This window comes from Uloborus diversus, chromosome 10, assembly GCF_026930045.1.
Source record: "Uloborus diversus isolate 005 chromosome 10, Udiv.v.3.1, whole genome shotgun sequence".
NCBI lineage: Eukaryota > Metazoa > Arthropoda > Arachnida > Araneae > Uloboridae > Uloborus > Uloborus diversus.
The window spans coordinates 96,158,122-96,179,334 of NC_072740.1; the positions used below are offsets into that span (position 1 = coordinate 96,158,122).

The following is a 21,213-nucleotide window of genomic DNA, read 5'->3' on the forward strand; positions in this document are numbered from 1 at the left end:
TAGTTTAGCATATTGTCAACAATATTGTAGTTCTCTGCAAAAAAACTGCATTTAGATACTCTAACGCAACAATCACAAAAGGTTTCACAGAAGAACTTTGGTTTATTAACACTGATGAAATTGCTATCTTAACAGAAGCATTGTCCTGAAATTGAAGAGTTGTTAATAAGTGCGTCAAAATGTTTTCAACTATCCACAAATCATACCTATGGACGTCAAACAAAGCTTATCCAGAGATAAAAGTGCTCTTTCTTACAAGAGGCATTCTTTCCAATTTGAAAAAGATTGATACTGGAGGAAGTTCTTGCCGTTTAATGTGTAAAAACTAGTACATGTACTCTTGTTTTTTCCCCCTTTAAGTTAGATATTTAATTATAGACAAGTAGTCATAAAATAACAAAAATCTATGCTGTTACAAATTATTGATACTCTTTTGTGATTAGGTAAACCTAAAACCTAAAATTGCAGAGTTCTTAATATTTTCTTCCGAATGCTGATGTCTTAATATGCTTACTGATATATACAATGCTTCTGCTTAAATGACAAAAGTCTGTGGAGGCTTAAAAATCTCCTTACAAAAAAAAAAAAAAAATCTAGTTTCATCCTTAACTTGTAATATATTTTAAATTTTTTCAAAAATAATAAAAGGGATTTAGGACAAAGATAAAGAATCATGAATGAAATTTCTTATTTAAGTAATGGACCTAATGTTTTTGTTATCATTTAAATGTTATTTTCTTGTAACACTGGCAATAGCAGATTTGTTTATCGACTTAGGAATTTTAAAATATTACTCTTTTGTTTTAAGATTAAGAAGTAGTACATACGAGTATGATGCTTTGTTAATATTTTTACCTCCTTTGCTTTTAATTAAAAGTTTTTTTTTTTTCTTTTTTTTCAGCTCTTGCATATGCATGCTTGTCTGCATTTATACCAAAATACCTCTACAATTTTTTCTTAAAGGACAATTCATCTGTCATACAAGGTAATCAAGTCTTAAATTTCCATTTGAACTCCTAATCAAATTTTGGTGCACAAATTTTTTTTATTATCATCTGCATAAATAAAGCATTATAACGTTGGCTGTCAACTGCAAGATATATCATAGCGTGTAGGCTCAGGTGAGAAAATAGAACTATGAGTTATATCATAATGACTGGATTTGCCATTTTTGTACAAATTCAAGTGCAGGTGCAAGGAATAAGTAGGGATATTTGTCATCTGGGAAGGTACTAGTCAATCAAAAGTTGATTCACATATACAAGTTAATAGTTTTTAGAGCCATATATTTAAGTCTTTAACATTGTTTTCTATTAAGTCCTTGAGATATTTTTTTTACTAAGGTTTTTAAATGTAGCTGAACTAGGCTAATATTTGAGACCAAAGAATTATAAGGGCCATTCTACCATAACCTGCAGGATAATCAGACGCTTAAATTTCACATTTTATCATATTTCTTAATATTTTAATTAAACAGGGATAAGCACATTTTTTCATTTTTGCAGTTTTCTTTTTATTAAATAATTTTGTTACTTACAATTTAACTGATTTGCATGTGTCACATGCAGGACAGCCTAAGTCAACCTCTTGTAACTTGCTGTATGAATCATTTAATATTTTTGATCTATTAATATTACAATGACAAAATAATTATAGGTTTTAAAAGCAAAGGTTGCTGTGTAAAGGAAACTTATATCATTTGTTGAGAAACAATAGCCGTTTAAACCGTTAAAAAAACATGTAGTTGGCCATTCCACGAAAAAGTAATCACTTTGTTCTGCACATGAGGGTTCATATATTTCATTAAAGTATAATAACTTTAAAAGGTAATTACGAAATCTTTTGCTTAAGGAATTCCACATACATTTGTAATTTGCTAAGGAACAACATTTTCTTCATTGCCCTTTTAAACTATTACTTTTAATGAAATATACAAGACGTCACATGTGGGACAAAGTTACTGTATTCCATGAAATGGCCCATAAATAAAATTGGCAGTAAACATGTTAAAAAGCATTTTCATTCATGACGACGATTTTTGCTTATGAGGGATTCACGTAGTTTCTGTTGCAAGATACACTTTTCCAAAATAAAGTGAATGTTACTATTTGCATTCTAATTTATCCACTGGAGAAAATATGAATATAAATAGTACAATAGTATAATAAAATGTATAGGTCTATAAATTTGCACAAGATTTTTCTATCATTAATTTTGTGTTTCATTATGTAAGCTTAGTATGCATCAGCTGTGCAATCTGGATTACATTCTAGTTTTTGTAAAGAACAATTGTTTAATGACACATTTCATTTGAAAAAAAATAAGCAGTGTGTCAGTACCCAGAGGTACTATCTTTGCTCATGTTCATAAAATAATTTTTTAATAATATATTATTTTACTCTTTACAGTTTATTACAAAAAATTAGGAGTATTGTTATGAGTATAAAACTGTTGGGAAAATGTTAGTGTAGTTCCTATAAATACAGTAAAACCCCTCCTAATAAACACTTCTCTTATGCAGACAATTTTCAATTCCCCTATTCCAAGGCAAATAACCGTATTTAACCCCGTCCTGCGGACAATCCTCCATTGTGGACAAAAAAATTTGTCCTGTTAGTGTCTGCATTAGAGAGGTTTCACTGTACTTGTGTTTTCCTTTGTTCCCCAAAAGTCTCTTTTCTTTCTGTCAAAATGGCACTAAAGTAATTCATTTTTTGCTATGCATTACATGTTACTTTTTCTGAAATTTTTAACTTTTTAAAGAATTGCAGAGATGCATCCAATTAAAAATTTTAAACTTGAATTCTGCAAGTGATGACTTGATTTTGTAAGGCTTTGATTGAGTGAAGCAAAACAAGGAAGGCTAATAGTTCCCAAACTGGTGTGCATTGTACTATAATGCATAAAAAAATAATTCTTGAGCTCATATAAAATGGGTTGTAAAGGATTTGAATAATACACTTAAAATCAAGTTTAAAGCAAAATTAAAGTGGCTGCTTAAAAGTTTAAGAATAATTTCTTATCTGTTCCAAAAATAATAATAATAGTGATAAAAATGTGCACACACACACACACACACATAGTTGCACAAAAGTCCACTGGTCTTAGTACTGAATTAAGCTTTAGTGCTATCAAAAGTTCCAACCATAATTTTATGTAACTTGTGCTACACTGCCATGCAAAAGCGTCAAAACATGTACTGGTCAAATAAACTCTTTATTCCTTATTCACACTGGTTTAAACATAGGAAAACTGAAGAAATATTAGACCTCAAAATGTATGTTAAAAAAAATTGTATTTTTGTTGATAATGTCTTCTATATATTATACTGTTTATATAATTTTGTTAGTTTTTAACTATTTAAAATTATATCTTTTTTTTCTCCTCTCCTTGGAGCAGAATATCTTGCCAAATTTTCTCATTTGATTGCTTATCATGATCCGCAGTTGACTAACCATTTAGACAACATTGGTTTCATTCCAGAGGTGAGATACTTTTGTAGTTTTTAAATTCATTTGTTTAAATATTTAAAAGCATTTTCTGTATTACACTATTGTGATAAATGTTTCAATTTAGTACACATATCAATCAGCAATTTTTGAATTAAATCGTGGTTCACCTTCTAATTATGGTGAAACAGCTGCTGTACCCAGAAGAAATCCTTTTTTCCCCCTGCTCCACTGAATGTATAAGCAGCATGCACGCAGTGAAGAAGTCATTAAGAACTAAAGAAAAGTTTTTTTGCCGTAGAATATGACACTAACCATAATATTGGTAGCTGAGTTATATGTCAACTGACCTGATTTTTCAAATTGTCCTAGCTCGACCATCTCAAAATTGGATGAAATTTTACTGGGGTGTAGAGATGCCTTTGAAACTAACCTGTGCAAATGTTTAGCTTCCAAATTCCAAATCCTGAGGATCTAGGTCTCCAAAAAAGTGTTCCAAAATGGCAGTTAAGCTTTGTGAAACGAATTGCTTTGTTTTGGCTATGGTTGTAATTTTTTCTCACACTTTAAACCTAAAATTTTAGGGGCTTAAATTGTGTAATTCTGTTAACATGCTCTAGTATTTTTTGTGAGTTTGAACTCATTAGATTTCCTTTAACATGCATGTAAACTTGTAAAAAAGCCTGTTGGGGAAACGTTTTAATGGGTTTTAAATGGAGTTGTTATAAATCTAAACAAAAAAAATTCATGAGCGCATAGTTCCTAATTCTGTTTTCAAAATGCTGGTTTTTAATGGGTTACAGTTGCAGAGCTAAATTAAGATTTTGAAAAAGATATTCTTATCCCAAAGTTTGTACGCTCTTTACAAACTCCTTATAAACTCCTGCTTTTTAAGAAACAAAAATAAGGGCCTTTAAAACTCCTAAATTTTTCTATTATTTCCTTACAAACTCCTTATTACTTTCTTCTATATCTAATATATAGAAGAAAGAATTGGATTCGTGCAAATTTTCGAATTTCGAATTTTGACGGATTCGAACGTTTTGAGGTGTGCCGAGTCCATTTCGACTATTTTTGGAAAATGTCTGTCTGTCTGTGTGTATGTGTGTGTGTCACGTCTGTGCGTGACCAGTTTTTTGTGGCTGCTCTACAGCAAAAACTACCGCATGAAATCGAACGAAATTTGGTACACATATGTGCCCCTATGTGAACTTGTGCCCATTGGTTTTTGGCGCGAATTCCTCCAAGGGGGGTGGAGCAATGGGACGTTTTTTGAGTTACGCGTGCTTGTTATTCCTCAGGAAGTAACTGGCAGAATCAAACAAAATTTGGTCCATATGTTGCCATCAACAGGAACGGGTGCTGATTCAATTTTGGTGTCAATAACTCAAACGGGGGTTGAGCTATAGAACTATTTTTTCGTCAATTGTGACTGCTGTATCTCAAGAAATAATGAACGGGATGAAAGAAAAATTTATCGGCAAGTAGCCCTTAGTGGGTATAAGAGCTGATTTTATTTTGGTGTCAACAGCTAGAAAGGGAGTAGCACAATCGCCTGTTCTTTTTTTTCATTGTGAGTGCCCTATCTCAAGAAGTAATACTACGTTCTGGTTGAAATTTGGAATATATGTGAATCCATATCTAAACAGGCTTTGGTTCAATTTTGACGCCAATCGCTCCAAGAGGTGTTGATTTTTTTTTTTTTTGCGAATAAAAATAGATTTATTAATGCAACAATAAGAAAGATGAATTGTAATAGATTGTCGTCTGCATATTTCTCGGAAATGATCGGAAATATTATCTCAATGATTTAAAATTTTTAACTGTTGCCATCTTATGTTTGTTAACAAATAAAATATTTATAATTAATTCAAGCAAGGCTTTTAAAATAACTTTCAATTTTCGCTCTTTGCTTTGCTTTTGCAATAATTCAGACATTGGGATGGTCGTCTAGTTTTTGCATGTGTAATTTTGTTTTTGTTGGGAATATTGCATATTGTCAAGCATGGGGAGGGATCAGAAAAAAAAAAAAGAAAAATATAAAAGAAAGTTTCGTGATGGCCACAACATACTAGTTTTTTTATTCTACATGACCTTAAAGATTTTCTTCTATCGCCAATTCGATACGAGTGATTACATTATATCGAATTTTACCGGAATTCTGCTATTTTTTTTTTTTTTTGTTAATACCAGAAATTCGATTTTTTTGTTACACTTTTTTTTCCTCTCATCCAATTTTTTTTCCAATTTTCTGATGATTACGTCGATAATTATTAATGTAACATCTTGTAGGCGTGTTAAAGTACCATTCTAAAGTTTTTTTTGCTTTAATAAATTCTTTTATTTGCCGTTTTTAGAGTTCTGATGCTTTCATTTTGATTAAAGCAATGTCTTTGCATCCGATATGAGAATCAAATTTTTCTGATTTTTGATGCTTTTTATGCTTTTTTGGAGGGCAAATAAATGAAATTTCCTTTTATTCCTATAAAAATCACAAAGTTAAAATTTTCAAGCCAAATTCTGTGTCCTTTATGAGAGTCAAAAAGTAAAAATCTTAATTCCTGGTTTAATTTGATTTTTGCTTCAACTACATCGATTGTTATCAATATTATGTTTATTGTAGAGCTCCAAAATAGAATTCTAAAATATTTTTAAAAAATTCTTTTGTGTGCCGTTCTTTATACTTTTATCAAGTTCAGTGTGAAATTAGCAATCTCTCTGCATCAGCCATGAGTATAAGATTTTTTGCATTTATGCCTCATGAAGAGGCAAAGAAATTAAGTTTTTTTGTCTTTTTATTAAAATCATTAAATTAAAAAGTTTTTGAGAAAAGTCATGCTCTGTAAAAGTGTTGAATGTCAGAAATTTAATTAGGGAATCCCTGGCTGATTTTTTTTTTCTTGTTTCAACTTCTTGAAATGTTTTAATACATACATAACATCTGCAGTTGAAAGGGTTTGTATTTTTTTTTATTAAAAAAAAAAAAGAAAAGCAATATCAGAATTCTTTTATTTAAATCAGTTTTTTTTAAATTTTAAAATTTTGTAAATATTAATTACTTAAATATGAATAAATATAACATTTTATACAATAGATGAAAGAGCACCTTAATGGCTAAACAGTGGTACCACTATTTCCTAGAATTATAATTTTCATACTTTTTAGAAGAAAAATTCTTAAAATTAGTCAGTTTTCTTTGTATATCAGTTTTGAGTCACACAAAGGTTTTGAAGTTTTTGACAAAATTTTGATCTATTTTGAAGATTATTTTCAGATCATTTTTATACTTTTGATGCCTTCATTTTGAAAAATGCAATATGTTTACATCCAATATGAAAATCATATTTTATTCTTTTTTCAAGCTAACTTCACTTTATTAGGATTCAATTAAATGCAAAGTATCTTTATTTCTGTTACAAGGTTTATTTCAAGTTTTTAAGCGAAATTCCATTTTCTTTTATGACTCAAAAATTGAAATGCTGAATCGATGGTTTTAATTTTTTTTCCTTTCACGGAGTCTATAAATATTAATGATATGTTTATCATAGGCCTCTAAAATGCAATTCCAAAATAATTATACAAAAACTATCTATTTTACAAGCCTTTTTTATAATTTTGATGCCTTCACTTAGAAGATTGAATTCTTTGTGCATCCGCTAAGATCAGGAAGGATGGGAATTGGATATTTCGAATTTTTGATGTTTAGTACTCTTGTTAAGAGGTAAACAAATAAAATCTCTTTTTTTTTGTTAAAATTACAAAATTTATAAGTTTGAAATGAAATTTTGTTCTTTTTAAGAGTGTCTTTGGTCAAAAAGTTCAATTTTCAATCCCTACATGATTTTTTTTCTGTTTTTTTTTTCAAAATTATAATGTTATACATATAACATTTGGTTGTTTTTTTGACACAATGTAGAATGGTATATTGATACTTGAGGGGTGCCCATCTCCCAGAGAGTGATACCACCCTCCCCTCACTCAAATACCTGAAATTTTGTTTTTGTATAATTTATTTTATTTTATTTTTTATTTTTTTTTTTTTTGCAAAATTATTTGATTTTTCTAATTTTTCTTGAAACATAACCTGTGAAAAATCCTGGACAGACCCCTGGATACTACATACTACGAACCATACTGTTTAAAGAAATTCTGAGAAATATCATTTTCACTACATGTAATTTGCATTGTATCTGCATATACCATACAATCTATGCAAGTATATCCTCTTATGTCTATGCAATTGCTATTAGGTTTTAATTTTTATGATTTGCAGTTAGTTTGCTCTTAATAAAAAGTGTCTAATAAATACGAAACAGATGAAATAGTGTGCCTAAATATACAAATTCTAATTTTTTTTATATTGGAACTTTTAATTTTGAATCTGTGAAATAAGTGACCTATTTGTGTTCCAAAATTAACTTTCAAAATTATATTAATCCTGAAATAAGAAAAAAAAGGGATCATTTTCTGTAAAGCGTTGCTTTATTGGTTTAAGATTGCTATTGAAACCACATCCAATGAAGAGAAGGAAGAAAATTCTTGTGTACAAGGTTTTAATTAAAATTAGTTTTAACCTATGCTTCAGAGACAATGACTGTGACTCTAAGGGAAAAATTGCTTTAGTGACCTTTGGAAGGAAAATTGGACGCACTATTTTCGGTGCCATTCTAGGATCCATTTATGGCTTAAGCAATACATGTATAATTTCGAGCTTACAATATATATATATATATATATATATATATATATATATATATATATATATATATATATATATATATATATATATATGTATATAAAGATGAAGACATTATTAAATCAATAAAACTAAATATAATGAGATGGGCAGGTCATCTTCTGAGGATGAATACAGAGAGAACCGCCTTTAAGGTCTTTAATGCAACTCCTGCTTTTAGAAGATCTAGAGAAAAACATTCTGCCTTGATGCAGATTTTGCTTTTTGAGAAGTTAGAAACTGAAGGTTAACTATCTGGCAGGTGAGTGGAATGGGAAAGGCTTGACATGGCAAAATATAAGATCCGTCCTTTATAGACTTAATAAAGGCCAGGACTCTCAAAGGGCATGGCAATTTTGACGAGGATGATGTTTAATACGTAAAGAGTGCGTACATCTTCAGGTTTATGCTCTAAGGTGCGAAATAATTGGTGGCCTGTATGTTTATGTACTATTACTGGAGTTAATCAATGTTAATCCTCTTCAGTTCCGAATAGATTCCCTGTGAATAATCTGATCAGTAGGTTTGGCTGAGCAAATTCTAGCATATAAGACATGAACAGCAACTACCATTGACAATGAAAAAAGGAAATGAAAAATTGTGTAGATTTTATAGTAATATAAAGATTGATATTTTCTATTGCAAGGTTGCTACAGCTTCTGAGTTTTTTTTTTGAAAAATGTGTGTGTGTGTGCAAAAGTTTTGGTGATTTAATAAATTTTTAAGTCTTACAATCCATATAGGCTTGATAGAATCTATTTTTTTCATGTTATGCATAATTCTGTTTTTTTTTGCACATAAAACTCTTCTTACAGCTTACTAACATTTTTCTGCTTTTGAGTTAATATAAAAAATCATATTTTTTATATTTATAACACTATATTGTTGTTCTGAGTATGTTTCTTCTGTTCTGTTATAACAGAATATTGAAAATTGCGAGGGTTGGGGCAAAAGTCATGGCAGCTATTTTTTCTTGAATACAACCAGTCCGGTTGAATAATGTGACAGATACAGACGAAAGGACAAGGTGTTGACTACATGTGTGGACAATGAATAGCACTGAAATATTGTAACACACTAATTCATTTCGTTAGTATATGGGGCAATATAGGCTTCATGGTGCAAAAGAAGGACAACACAGTACACAAAAAGTCGACATGATAAACCCGGGCCTAAAGACCCTCAATGTAATCCCCTGCTACTGTCATCACATGCTGTTAACGATGTGGGAGGCACTGAATACTATCAGCCTCAGCATTTGCCTCACCATATGTGAATCGGGTCAGCTGGTGGCGCACAGCATTAGCAATGTCCTCTCGTATTGCAAACCGCCAACCACTTAATCTTGGGAATGAGATCAAAGTCACAATGGGAAAGGTTGGGAGAGTATGGCGGGTTCTCTAATTCTTCCCATCCCCAATGTCAGAGTAACTACCATACACACTGCTTTATATGGTCTTGCACATGACTCACCAACTGACTGATTTCACAGCCCTCGCTGCACTATTCCCAGCTATCATTGAGCCATCTCTTGTTCTGCATACACACTATGCCTGCAGAACTTCCATGTGATGCATATATGTTTGTGATCACATATCTACAAGAAAAAAAATAGTTGCCATGACTTATGCCCCAACCCTGATATTTGTTTTGCATATTGTTTATGATTTACCAAAATTATTTTATATGTTTTATAGATTTTAACATGTTGAACAGTACATTTTCTTCTTTTAGCTGTATGCCATTCCATGGTTTCTTACTATGTATACACGTAAGATTTTCATCATTTATTTCATCACTAGAATGTAACTTATTCATACAGTATTCAGTATATGTATGTCATAGTTCTACATTTATCTTTTATGCATTTTTATAAATTATATGTTTTTTCATTTATGCGCTTTTTGTACAGCTCTTCAAAAGTGTATAAACAGTGCTTCACTGCTTGCCCATATATACAGGGTGATTATAATTAAAGTTCCACTTTCAAAACGCTATAAAAATAAAACCACTGGTCAGAATGACGTCAAACTTCAACGGAATATTATCGAAGAAGGGGGGAACTTGATGGCAGAAGAAAAATAAATAGTTGGAATTTTTAGCAATAGATGGCACTGTAAGCATCATATTTAATAATGGTCGACTACAAATGACAAATAAATCAAAAAATATTACCTAAGGTGTAAACTATACGTTAAAACTCCGTACTTCTCAGCGTGCACGAGTGTATTGGTGTGACAGTTAAGTAAGCCCATCCAACACGGAAAGGTCATATCACATCGGATGGGAAAAATTGGTTTTTAATTGTTCTGAGGCCGAAAACTGCATAAAGTAAGTAAGTAGCACATCAGTAATAATCAAATCGGTCTTTAATTTTCGTGAGACTGCCGCAAAAGATGTTCAATATAATATACTTCATTTTCTGTAACAAGTTGAAATCGAGAAACAACATCAGCATGTTCCAAGACTGAGTGAAGTGTTTTCAGGGTCACGTTTAGAATGTGTTGCGCAATGCATGCCTTCAGCTCAGCGAAGTTTGCAATCAGAGCACTGAACACAACAGCTATCAGATAGCCCCATATCCAGAAGTCACACGGGTTAAGATCAGGTGATCGGGAAGGCCAGGTCTTTCATTGAGACAGTCATAGTGATCTTCTCAGATGCGAAATGAGGAAAAAATGTGTATTTGGCGTTTTTATAACAACTTTAATGAGTCGGGCACATGACAGGTGTTTTGATTGACATATTCTGACACTTGCTGCACCATCTATTGCTAAAAATTCCAACTACAGTCGGACCTCCATATATCGAAGTAGCAAATTGCCGGAAAAAAATTCGATATATAGAAATTTCGATTTATAGAGACAATCTGTTTTTATCATAAAAATCTCCTAAAACATTAAAATTAAAGCTCATTTTCGTGTATGAAACCCAATTTCTAATTTATACGAGCATCAGATCAAAAGCTAAGAATTAAAAAATTAACAGAAATTACACTTTTGGGTCTTCATACATCTTCATTTTTCGTCAATTCAACTTGATCCGCAACATTAGGGTATTTTCGTCTTGACAATGTGATCGAGAGAAAAGAAAAAAAAAAACCACAATCTACTTAACCTGAATGATTTTTACTGAATTAAAAGACTAAAAATGATAATCAACAGACAAAAGGGATAACTTGAAACTGATTTTACAGTGTTACTAGTAATAAGATTTGAAATGAACTTGACGGAACTCCAGAACGGAACAACGACCTATCTACACACCTCTCAGCCCCAGGTTCCATATGAGTTTCATAGCAACCTTTAGTGAACATAATATTCTCCCCTAACCTTCATTTTTCATGAGACAAGCAGTCTAAAGTGGAAAAAAAAAAATCTACGAATGTCTGGAAAATTTTTTCGATATACAGTCGAACCTCGTTATCACGACACTTTTGAGACTGTCAACAAAGTGTCGTCATAGCCGGAGCGACGTCATAACCAGAATATTTAAAAATTCATAATTAAACATTAGTTAACATTAAAATTAGATTTAATGAAGAAAATAGTAGTATCTATATATACATTTTAAATTAGATTTAACTAATGTAAATTTGAATTATTGGTAGATATAACAAAAATATTTTTTTCTTAAAAAAATCTTCACTTATTATTATTATTTTTTGTGTAACTAAAAACTTTTCTTACTAAATAACTTTTCAATAGCATTTTTAACACTCCTCCTTTCCACGAAAGTATCAGCAAGAAAGAAACCAATTCAAGACTCTCCACCTGCTTTGAATTCCTTTCTATTGTCCCTCTTGTCAAAGTATGAAACCTGTACCTTTCAGAACTTATCTACACGCCCCCCACCATTCTTGAGGTGTCATGCCTGTTCAAATCTCTTGTCAGAGTCCGAAGTTCCTACAACAAACATTTCCAGATGTTTTCATTATTTCACAGAAAATTTAACAATTGCAAAGAAATATTTGATCCAGTCGGCGCTGCTCAAAGTGTCGTCTTAACCGGAGGTGCACCAAAATGACTGTCGTAAAATCCGGAGCTACTTAACGTTAAAATTATGTGGCATAGGTTCGGGACTTTGAAAAAGTTACGTGACATCCGGAGTGTCGGGGAAATCCGGGTGTCGCGATAACGAGATTTGACTGTATAGAGATTTTTTCGATATATAGAAACAATTTTTCTATGTAATGAACATGGAAATGTGCTGGAATTTCGATATGTGGAAGTTCGATATATGGAGGTCCGACTGTATTTATTTTTCTATTGTCATACGTTTTCCCCCTTCTTCGATAATATCCCGTTGAAATTTTAGGTCCTTCTGACCAGTGGTTTTATTTTTACAGCGTTTTGAAGGTGGAACTTTAATAATAATCACCCTGTATGTATATATATATATATATATATATATATATATATATATATATATATATATATATATTACATGTAAAGCATTAGATACATTTTAAGAACATTTTAAATTTAAATCCAAAATTGAAAGAAAGAATAAAAGCTACTGTCCGATATTTAATGCGAAACCTTACTTGAATTTGCGCATGCTTCAGGTCTCTTCTAATTTTATCAAAACAGGGGTAATAGCAAGAAGGAAGTTACAAGCAAGCAAAAACTGAATGCATTGTGAAGTGCACTTCCTTAAACCATCACCTTTTTTTCAATTGGAACAGTTCGCAGCTTCTAGTTGCGGAGTTAGAGAACAGACAGTAAAGTGTACTGTAATGCCAGGGCAAAGTTGCTGGAAACAAAAACAGTGCAAACATTTTCATGTATAAACAATCAATATAAACTGGAAATTGCAATAAGCAAGAACACTGAAACAACACCTAAATGCAAGAACAAGGAAACAACACCAAAATGAAGAAAGTGAACCAGAGACCAATACTTTCTTAAGGAGAGGACCGGTCCCTAAGCTCACAAGGCCCTTTCTGTTTAGCAAGAGAGAATGTCCCAATAACTTGCTACCCTCCCCAAGAGCCTTGGAGGAAAATTGAACATGAAAACATACATGTAAATAAACAAACTGAAGAGTTTCGAGTGAACATGCAAAAAAAAAAAAAAAAAAAAAAGCAACAACCAGAATGCAAACCTTTAAAAATAAGCTTAAAGTTAACTCTTCTTATAATACCATTGCTAAAAAGGTCATTGCTCTCAACAAAAAAGTTAATATTATACACTCTAAGATTATCTTCCCATACATTACCATTTTTACTTCCTTTTACAAAAAAGGAAGTATTGTATTCGCGAAAAAATTTTCACTCAAAAATCGCCCTTAATTTCCATTTTGCTCACCCCCAAATGAATGTTGAGTTTTTTTTTCGATTCGACCACATGCGGAAAAGTGCCTAAGAATGTATAGACACGCGAAATATCCATTTTGACCATCACCGAGGTAATTACAACGACTTTTCTCGTGACGTCTGTATGTATGTGCGTATGTGTGTATGTGCGTATGTGCGTATGTGCGTATGTGCGTATGTGCGTATGTATCTCGCATAACTCAAAAATGGTATGTCCTAGAAAGTTGAAATTTGGTACATAGACTCGTAGTGGGGTCTAGTTGTGCACCTCCTATTTTGGTTGCATTCGGGTGTTTCTAAAGGGGTATTTTGCACCTTTTTGGGGGGAAATCATTGTTAATTTCGATGCAAACTCAAGTGGTGTTATAATTTGGCGGTCACTTGGCGATATATCGCCAGTCTTTTGGTTGCCAAGTTTTGTCGCCAACTTGGCGAAAAATTTGGCGATTTTTTTTTTTTTTTTTTAAATCTGCTTTCAATGTGGCCATTGCTAGTGATATTTAAAGAGTTAGAGAGAGAATCCCATTAAAATTGCAATAATAGGGAAATAGCATTAAATTGGTGTAAAAGGAAGTCATGTGATGCACACATCAGCTCGTTTCTCAAATTTTCAAATTTCAAAAAAAAAAAAAAAAAATCCTGGTAAATTCCGTTATATTACCTGTGGTTCAAACTCCTATATGAATTCCCCTGGAAAAATTTTTGTTAACCTGTTAAATTCATTTTTTAATAAAATTCTGGATTGTGGCCACACTTGGATCATTAAAAATAATAAACATGTTTTAGAATTTCTGAAAATAATACAATCGAATGCATACCTGCCAACTCTACTAGTTTTTCCAGGAGGTTCTTTCATTTTGAGCATTTCTCTCGATTGTTTATGTAATATAAGGAACTTGCATTTCATTGTACTTTAATGGATGTTAAAAACATTCTATTTTTCCCTAAATAACAATGAAAAATATGATATTGCTGTATGTCTCAATCATCTACTGGATTTTTTTCCAGTAGATGCGATTCTTTATTTAATGTTGACGTCAAAAGTGGGGGGGGGGGGGGGGGTGATCAAATAGATATAACTGGACTGTGTATTAATACAAAACTGCAGGGAGTATAGATGGTGACTCAGAGAATCACATTACATTGCGGTGTATAAACTAGTTCCTTTGTTTAAAAGTTATGTGTCATTAGCATTTAATTTTTTGTTTTGGTTGCTTAAATGTTCTGCTAACACACAATTTAAAACATTTTCAAGCAGCTTAGGTAAAGCTTTCAAGTTTCGATTGTTATGATAATTATGTTATTGTTAAAATATGTAATTCATTTAGAGGGAATAAATATGTATATTTTTTTGTAATTACAAACTGTTACTGCCTTACCAGAAAAATTGATAAGCAAGAGCATTATTGAAAATCACTTTAGAAACTTTATGTAAGTGTATGTATACATTAAAAATTCGAAATAATGAGAAGCTCAAGTCATTCAATAAGGTATTCATTAGTAATTTGTGATTACTTCCTGTAAAAAGCCACTGTTAAAATAAACCGTTTAGGAAAGATCGGTGGCAGCAGAAATGAATTTCTCTCAATTGTTCGAAGTATAGGCACTATTGTTAAAATCAAAGCTTGGAAAAGAAAGACAGGAATTCAATTTGGACCTGTCAGGTTTGAATATATTTTGCATAACATATAAAGTTAGTAAAAAATGACAACTAATTGTGAAACCATGGTCATTAGGGTGTCCTGAAATTTTTTTTTCCGTTTTTCTTAATGCAAGACCCCTCAAAATTTGCGAAATCGATCGTAAATTACAAAAATAATTTAAAAAATAGAATAAAACTATATCTTCAGGGCTCTACCGATCGTCAAAGTTTTGAAAAATTGTCATTTTTATGGCAACTGAAAAAGAAGTACCGTGAATAAAGTTATAAATTTACTGTGAAATAAAAGCTCGACAGCTGAAATAAAAAGATCGTGATTCGTAATATCAACACGAACAGAAAAAAAAAAACATATGGTGATTACTACTGTAAATGCCTATATGGGAATAACCCCCATTTCCGCAGTAGAATCATCCACGAAGCTTGACGCCACGTCTCGATTTGCATGCAACAATATGTTACTGACGACTTCGACTTTGTTTGGTTTCAACTTGCTAATTCCTTTTACTTGTTTTGAGGGCTTTCTTGGCTTGACTCACGGGTGTTTTCTTCGTAGCCAAAGTAATTTTAATGCTAAAAAAGTACAGTTGCAATTGTTAGTGTTATATGCCGATTCTGTTAGTTTTAAGTAATGAGTTCGAGACGTAGTGAGACTACTTGTGCTATACTGGGACCCTACAAGGAACTTGATGATCGGCAGCTACCTACTGTAAAAGATGTCATAAAATTTATTTTATTTGTCAGGAGCGAACAGAAATGTATGCATAATGGAAAGGATCCTTCCAGTTCAGATATATATATACAATTGTTTCTGAAAAAATCAACAGTATTTGGACAAAAGCTTCAATTCCAATCGTAACTAAGGAACGAGTAATTCAATTATTAAAATTCTATTTCGAAAAGTACGTCAATTTGAAACGATACCCCAGAAGCAAACGAAATGATAGTTTTGAAAATAAACTGAAGTGCTTTTTAGAGTCATCTGAGAAGCTCTTCGACGTTGCGGCTTGTAAGTGCCCTGTATTTGAGTCTTGTTCGTGTTTAAAACCTAATAAAGTTCCCATCAATGAGAGAAGTTTCTTGTTGGATCAAAGAAATGACAGGAAAATGGTGATAAGAGGTGTCGATAAGAAAGAAACAGTTAGATTAATGAAACAACAGCAGAGAAAACTTGAAAGGGCAGCAAAAAAGTCTTCTACTGAAAACAACGATTCTGTCTCAGCAAATTTTGATGACGATTCGATGCGTGAATTTTCTCCAGAAACGTATCCCATAACAGAGACGAATACGGCCTCTACAGGGACACCATCAACTGCAACGACAAATAGGAATACACTGATCTTGCCAACAGTTGCTAAGGTCTGTGATAGATACGGTTTGTCGACGCGATCTGCTGCTGCTGTTGCTTTTGCAGTTTTAGCTGATGTCGGCTTGGTTTCAAAAGAAGATTTAACTCTAGTTGTTGATGAAAACAAAATTTACAGAGCTGTAGCTAAAGCTCGGAAAGAAGCTTCCAAAGATATTGGAAGTATTGTTATAAAAAGCATTTACTTTGATGGACGTAAAGACAAGACTCTGATAAATGAGAAAATAGGAGCTCGTTACCATCGCAAAGAAATTTTAGAAGAGCACATCTCAATTTTAGCAGAACCCGGATCAATTTATTTGGGACACACAACGCCAAGTCGTGGCATTGCAAAGGCAATTCTAACTTCGATTACAGCTCTATTAGAAGGTCAATGCTTGAATTTAGAAGACGTGATTTGCGTTGGATGTGACGGAACTGCAATAAACACCGGTTGGAAGGGTGGCGTGATTCAATATTTAGAGGAGTATTTGGAAAGACCATTGCAATGGTGTGTGTGTATGCTTCATGCCAACGAATTACCCCTTCGTCATTTATTCTTGACCTTAGATGGTTGCACTTTGGGTCCTAAAGGATATTCCGGACCTATTGGAAAACAGTTAGCTGGTTGTGAAAATAAAATGACATTGTCTTTTTGCGCGGTGGATGGTAATTTGCCTAATTTGCCGAAAAATGTGGTTGATGAACTAAGCACGGATCAAAAATATCTTTATGAGATTTGTCAAGCTGTATCAACTGGTTTCTGTAGACCTGAGCTGACAAATCGCCAACCTGGAAAAATGGCGCACTCGAGATGGCTTACTTCTGCTAATCGTATACTCAGACTTTATGTAAGTATTCTTAATCCAACAGAAAATTTGCGATTACTTGTTAACTACGTGGTTAAAGTGTACGCTCCAGTTTGGTTCTTAATCAAGCAAAAGTCATCTTTTAAGGAAGCAGCCAAACATATTTTTCAAATGATTGTGTACTCTCGATTTTTACCCGAAAACTTGAAATCTGTTGTGTATTCTGTTATCGAAAGAAATGCTTTTTTTGCGCACCCAGAAAACCTGCTGGTCAGTATGTTGTTTGATGATAGGGAGCACATTCAGGAGTTAGCATTACGAAGAATAAAAAAAGCTAGAGAGGCTGAAAGTAGCACTAAACGCAGAATATTTAAAACACCAAAAATTAACTTCTCTGCTAAAGATTATACGGAAATAATTGTCTGGCAAGAGTGTCAGGTTACAGCACCACTGGTTCTTCGACATATTTCTAACGAGAACCTTCAAATTATGGCAAAAGATAATAGCTTGGAAATCGTTGACTTTCCCTGCCACTCACAATCTGTGGAAAGATGTGTTAAACTAATAACACAGGCTTCACAAAGTGTTACTAACGCTACTTTTAGAGATGGCTTCGTTAGAACCAGGTTGCAATCTCGCGCAGAAATGCCAAATTTTGTACACAAAAATAAGTTTAAATTCTAAACTTTTGTCATTATTTATAAACTGTAGTTTGTTTATTTTGTTTTCTTGTGCTTTGTTTCATTAGTTTCTTAAATAAAATGCTTTCTAAACTTAATTTTTGTATTTTTTTAAATCATATCGTTTAGGTCTGTCAAAAATGTAAAATATGCAAAACTTCAAAGAGCGGTAGAGCCCTCAAGATGACACGCAATTTCATTTCTTTTACCTTTTTCGTGATCTGTGAAAAATTTCGCAAATTTTGACACCTCTTGTGATAGTGTAGCTCAAATTTTTTTTTTCCTCATATATGGACGGGACACCCTAATGGTCATCAAGCTAAAATTTTTAATTACAAAATAGGACTCATTTCAAACCCTGGTAGATATCATTTTAGGAGAGTTTGAAAGCACAAAAGTTTTCTTTCTCATTTAAAACATGCTTTGCAAACCTTTCTTTAAAAGATAAAGCTCTAAAGTTGGAAAATAGCTGCATGTGCATGTTTTTACCTATAAGAAACAGTTTTTCCAATACAGAAAAATCTTGAGCTTACGTTTCTAAGTGGTAATATCCAGAGAAGTATTTACTTTCTTACATTAAGGAAATTTATATACTTCATTCCATTCATAGTATTTAGCAGAAAGACGGCATGTATTAACAGGGCCCGACTAACTAAAAGTGAGGCCCAAAGCCCACAATAATTTGGAGGGCCTCTGATGACTATGGCAGAATGCAGTGGTGGATTCACAGGTTTTTAGCAGGGCTGCAGAGTTGGAAGGAAAATGGCCGGCTCCGACCCCAACTCCGACTCCTGGATTTTGAAACCTCCAACTCCGGATTTAAAAAATTTTTTTTAATTGTATTTTTTCAACTCCCTCTCTCCCTTCAGGGGAAGGGGGAAACCTCTAAACAGAGATTGAAATATTAATTCCTTTTTATGAAAATTTTGCATTTTGTTTTTTATTGTAAACCTAAGACGCATACAACGTTAGAAATTGAATTTAAAAATCAAATTTTCCAATAGTTACGAGTTGAAAAGTGAGATGACTTAAAAAACCCTTTTAAAAAATTTGAAAAGGATTACCTGTAATTTGCCCCCTTTTAATGTTTAACAAATAGATATTGATCAAATCGTGTGCTTTCAATTTTTGAAAGCTGTAACTTGAGAGAAAAAAAGCTTTTTCACTAAATCGAAGTTCTTTAGAGGGGGTGGTTTGCCCCAGGTGACACCCATCTGGTAGATGACACCCAAAGTTTATTTCAGAGTTTATAAAAAATATAAATATTTTAATTCTGAAAATTTTCGCGAATATATTTTAAATTATATTTCATCAAAGAAATTTCAATGAAATTAGGGCACATAAACGTCAGGAGCTAATTTTACACAAAATGCGCCGGTATACAAATTTGTACAAATAGCTATTATTATACCTATATTTCTTCTTCGCTAAATTTTTAACTTAAATTTTATTGGCTGCTTTAGAATTAACCATAATATGAAGATTTTAAGATTAACTGCAATTATTGAGTGTTGTAATCAAGAAATCATTTACACTTATTTTGTTCCATACTTTTTAATGAGAACCAAAGTTTATAGAAATAGTCTTAACAAAGAAAAATACATTAGATTATTTCATCAGTTCTTTTGGATTAATGTTTTCGTGCCAGAACTTTTTGAATTTGCCGATCACCCTTAAATGTTTCAACCTTAGCTACGGGCCTCGACTTACTAATTTGTTACGTTTCTTTTACTATTTTATAGCTTAGATCGAACAAAACATTATATTTCTATTTTTATTTGAAAATGTTAGGCATTAAAACCATTTGCTGAGAGTTGCTATTAGTTAAGTTAAAAAGCAAGCAAACTATGGGACGGCTACAGAAAGTTCGGTAAGCACTCAAGCTAGCTGATTGCCATAATGGCAGTTATTTTCTCATTAGTATCTTTTTATACATGTAATCGAACCAATTGGTAGTCAGTTTTTCAAAAATGCTGGGAGAGTCAGTGAAAAGGAAAGAAAAAAAGAAGCCCGGCCCGGAGTCGGCATGTTTTCTAACAACTCCGACTCCTTTACCCCAAAATCAGTCCGACTCCACAGCCCTGGTTTTTAGGCCCATCAGAATGCACTTTTGGAGGCCCCTTTGTCAATCGCTGAGCTCTATTGCTTAAGCATGCATCATGTGCTTTTATGAGTCCCCATTAGGGCCCCTATGATTGTAAAGACCCCTAGCTATTGTGACATGGTAAATCTGCTACCTGCAGAATTAAAAAAAAATCCCTTTAAGTTCTTTTCTAATGAATAACTCATAGTTTTCCAAAAAAATTACATGTAATGTTACTTGCTCATATTAATTTTAATGCTATGCATAATTCTTTTTAAAAAATGGGCCCCTTAGGAAGATGGGGCCCCAGACCCAGGCCTAGGCAGCCTGTGTGATAATCAGGTACTGTGTATTAAATCAACTTTTTCTATATATTCAGCATTCAGTGCACAAAGGGAAAATTGTCTCGTACTAAAACATGTTTTTACTCTATTAAAAAGCTTTTTTCGTCCCATTTATGTGATTCTGCATCGTCAGTATCTCCTGTACAACTCCTGCAAGTTTGTACCGACATGTACAAGAGGCCCTGTATTTACAAGGGGCCTACCAACTACGGTTACAAGCCAATGGTAAAAGCTAGAGTCATAAAAGTTGGATCTATGTATACTAAAATTGCCCTGCGCTACACGGTGAAGATACTTACAGTGCTCTCTGGCAGCAAAATTCTAAGTTAGCATTCTTATCTCAGGAGCAGTAAGAGATATAGGGGAGAAGTTGAATATGAAGTATTTCTGCATCATTTTCTGAACAGTGATGTTAAAAATAGTAGGGTGGTATAAAGTATTTCTGCATCATTTTCTGAAACAGTGATGTTAAAAATAGTAGGGTAGTATAAATCAGCCTTCTGTTTGATAACATTGAACAGAACTGCACTTGCAAAAATGAGCCTGATCTATCTGTAATGCTAAATATGTTGCATTTTAGCACAAGTATACATCTGGACACATGACTGCACTTCCCATTACACATTGCACAACATGGTAGGTAACATGTTGGCAGGAGTATACATAATACAGTTTCAAAATTCCTACAATGTTGGTATTGGTGTTGGATATACTTGCTGTGTGATGTATTTTTACCAAGAAAAGTCAAAGGATTTAGGTCAGGTGAACATCAAGACCATTTTAGGCAACCA

General features: G+C 32.7%; 1 protein-coding gene across 1 annotated transcript in view; it reads left to right on the top strand.

Annotated features, from left to right (window-relative positions):
- The window catches only part of LOC129231098 (TBC domain-containing protein kinase-like protein), a 100,690-nt gene that overhangs the window by 58,587 nt on the left and 20,890 nt on the right, over nt 1–21,213 (top strand). The window contains exons 15-17 of the mRNA XM_054865345.1: nt 902–985; nt 3,400–3,485; nt 9,919–9,955. Of these exons, the coding sequence (XP_054721320.1) occupies nt 902–985; nt 3,400–3,485; nt 9,919–9,955 (207 nt within the window). The remainder of the gene's footprint in view (nt 1–901; nt 986–3,399; nt 3,486–9,918; nt 9,956–21,213) is intronic.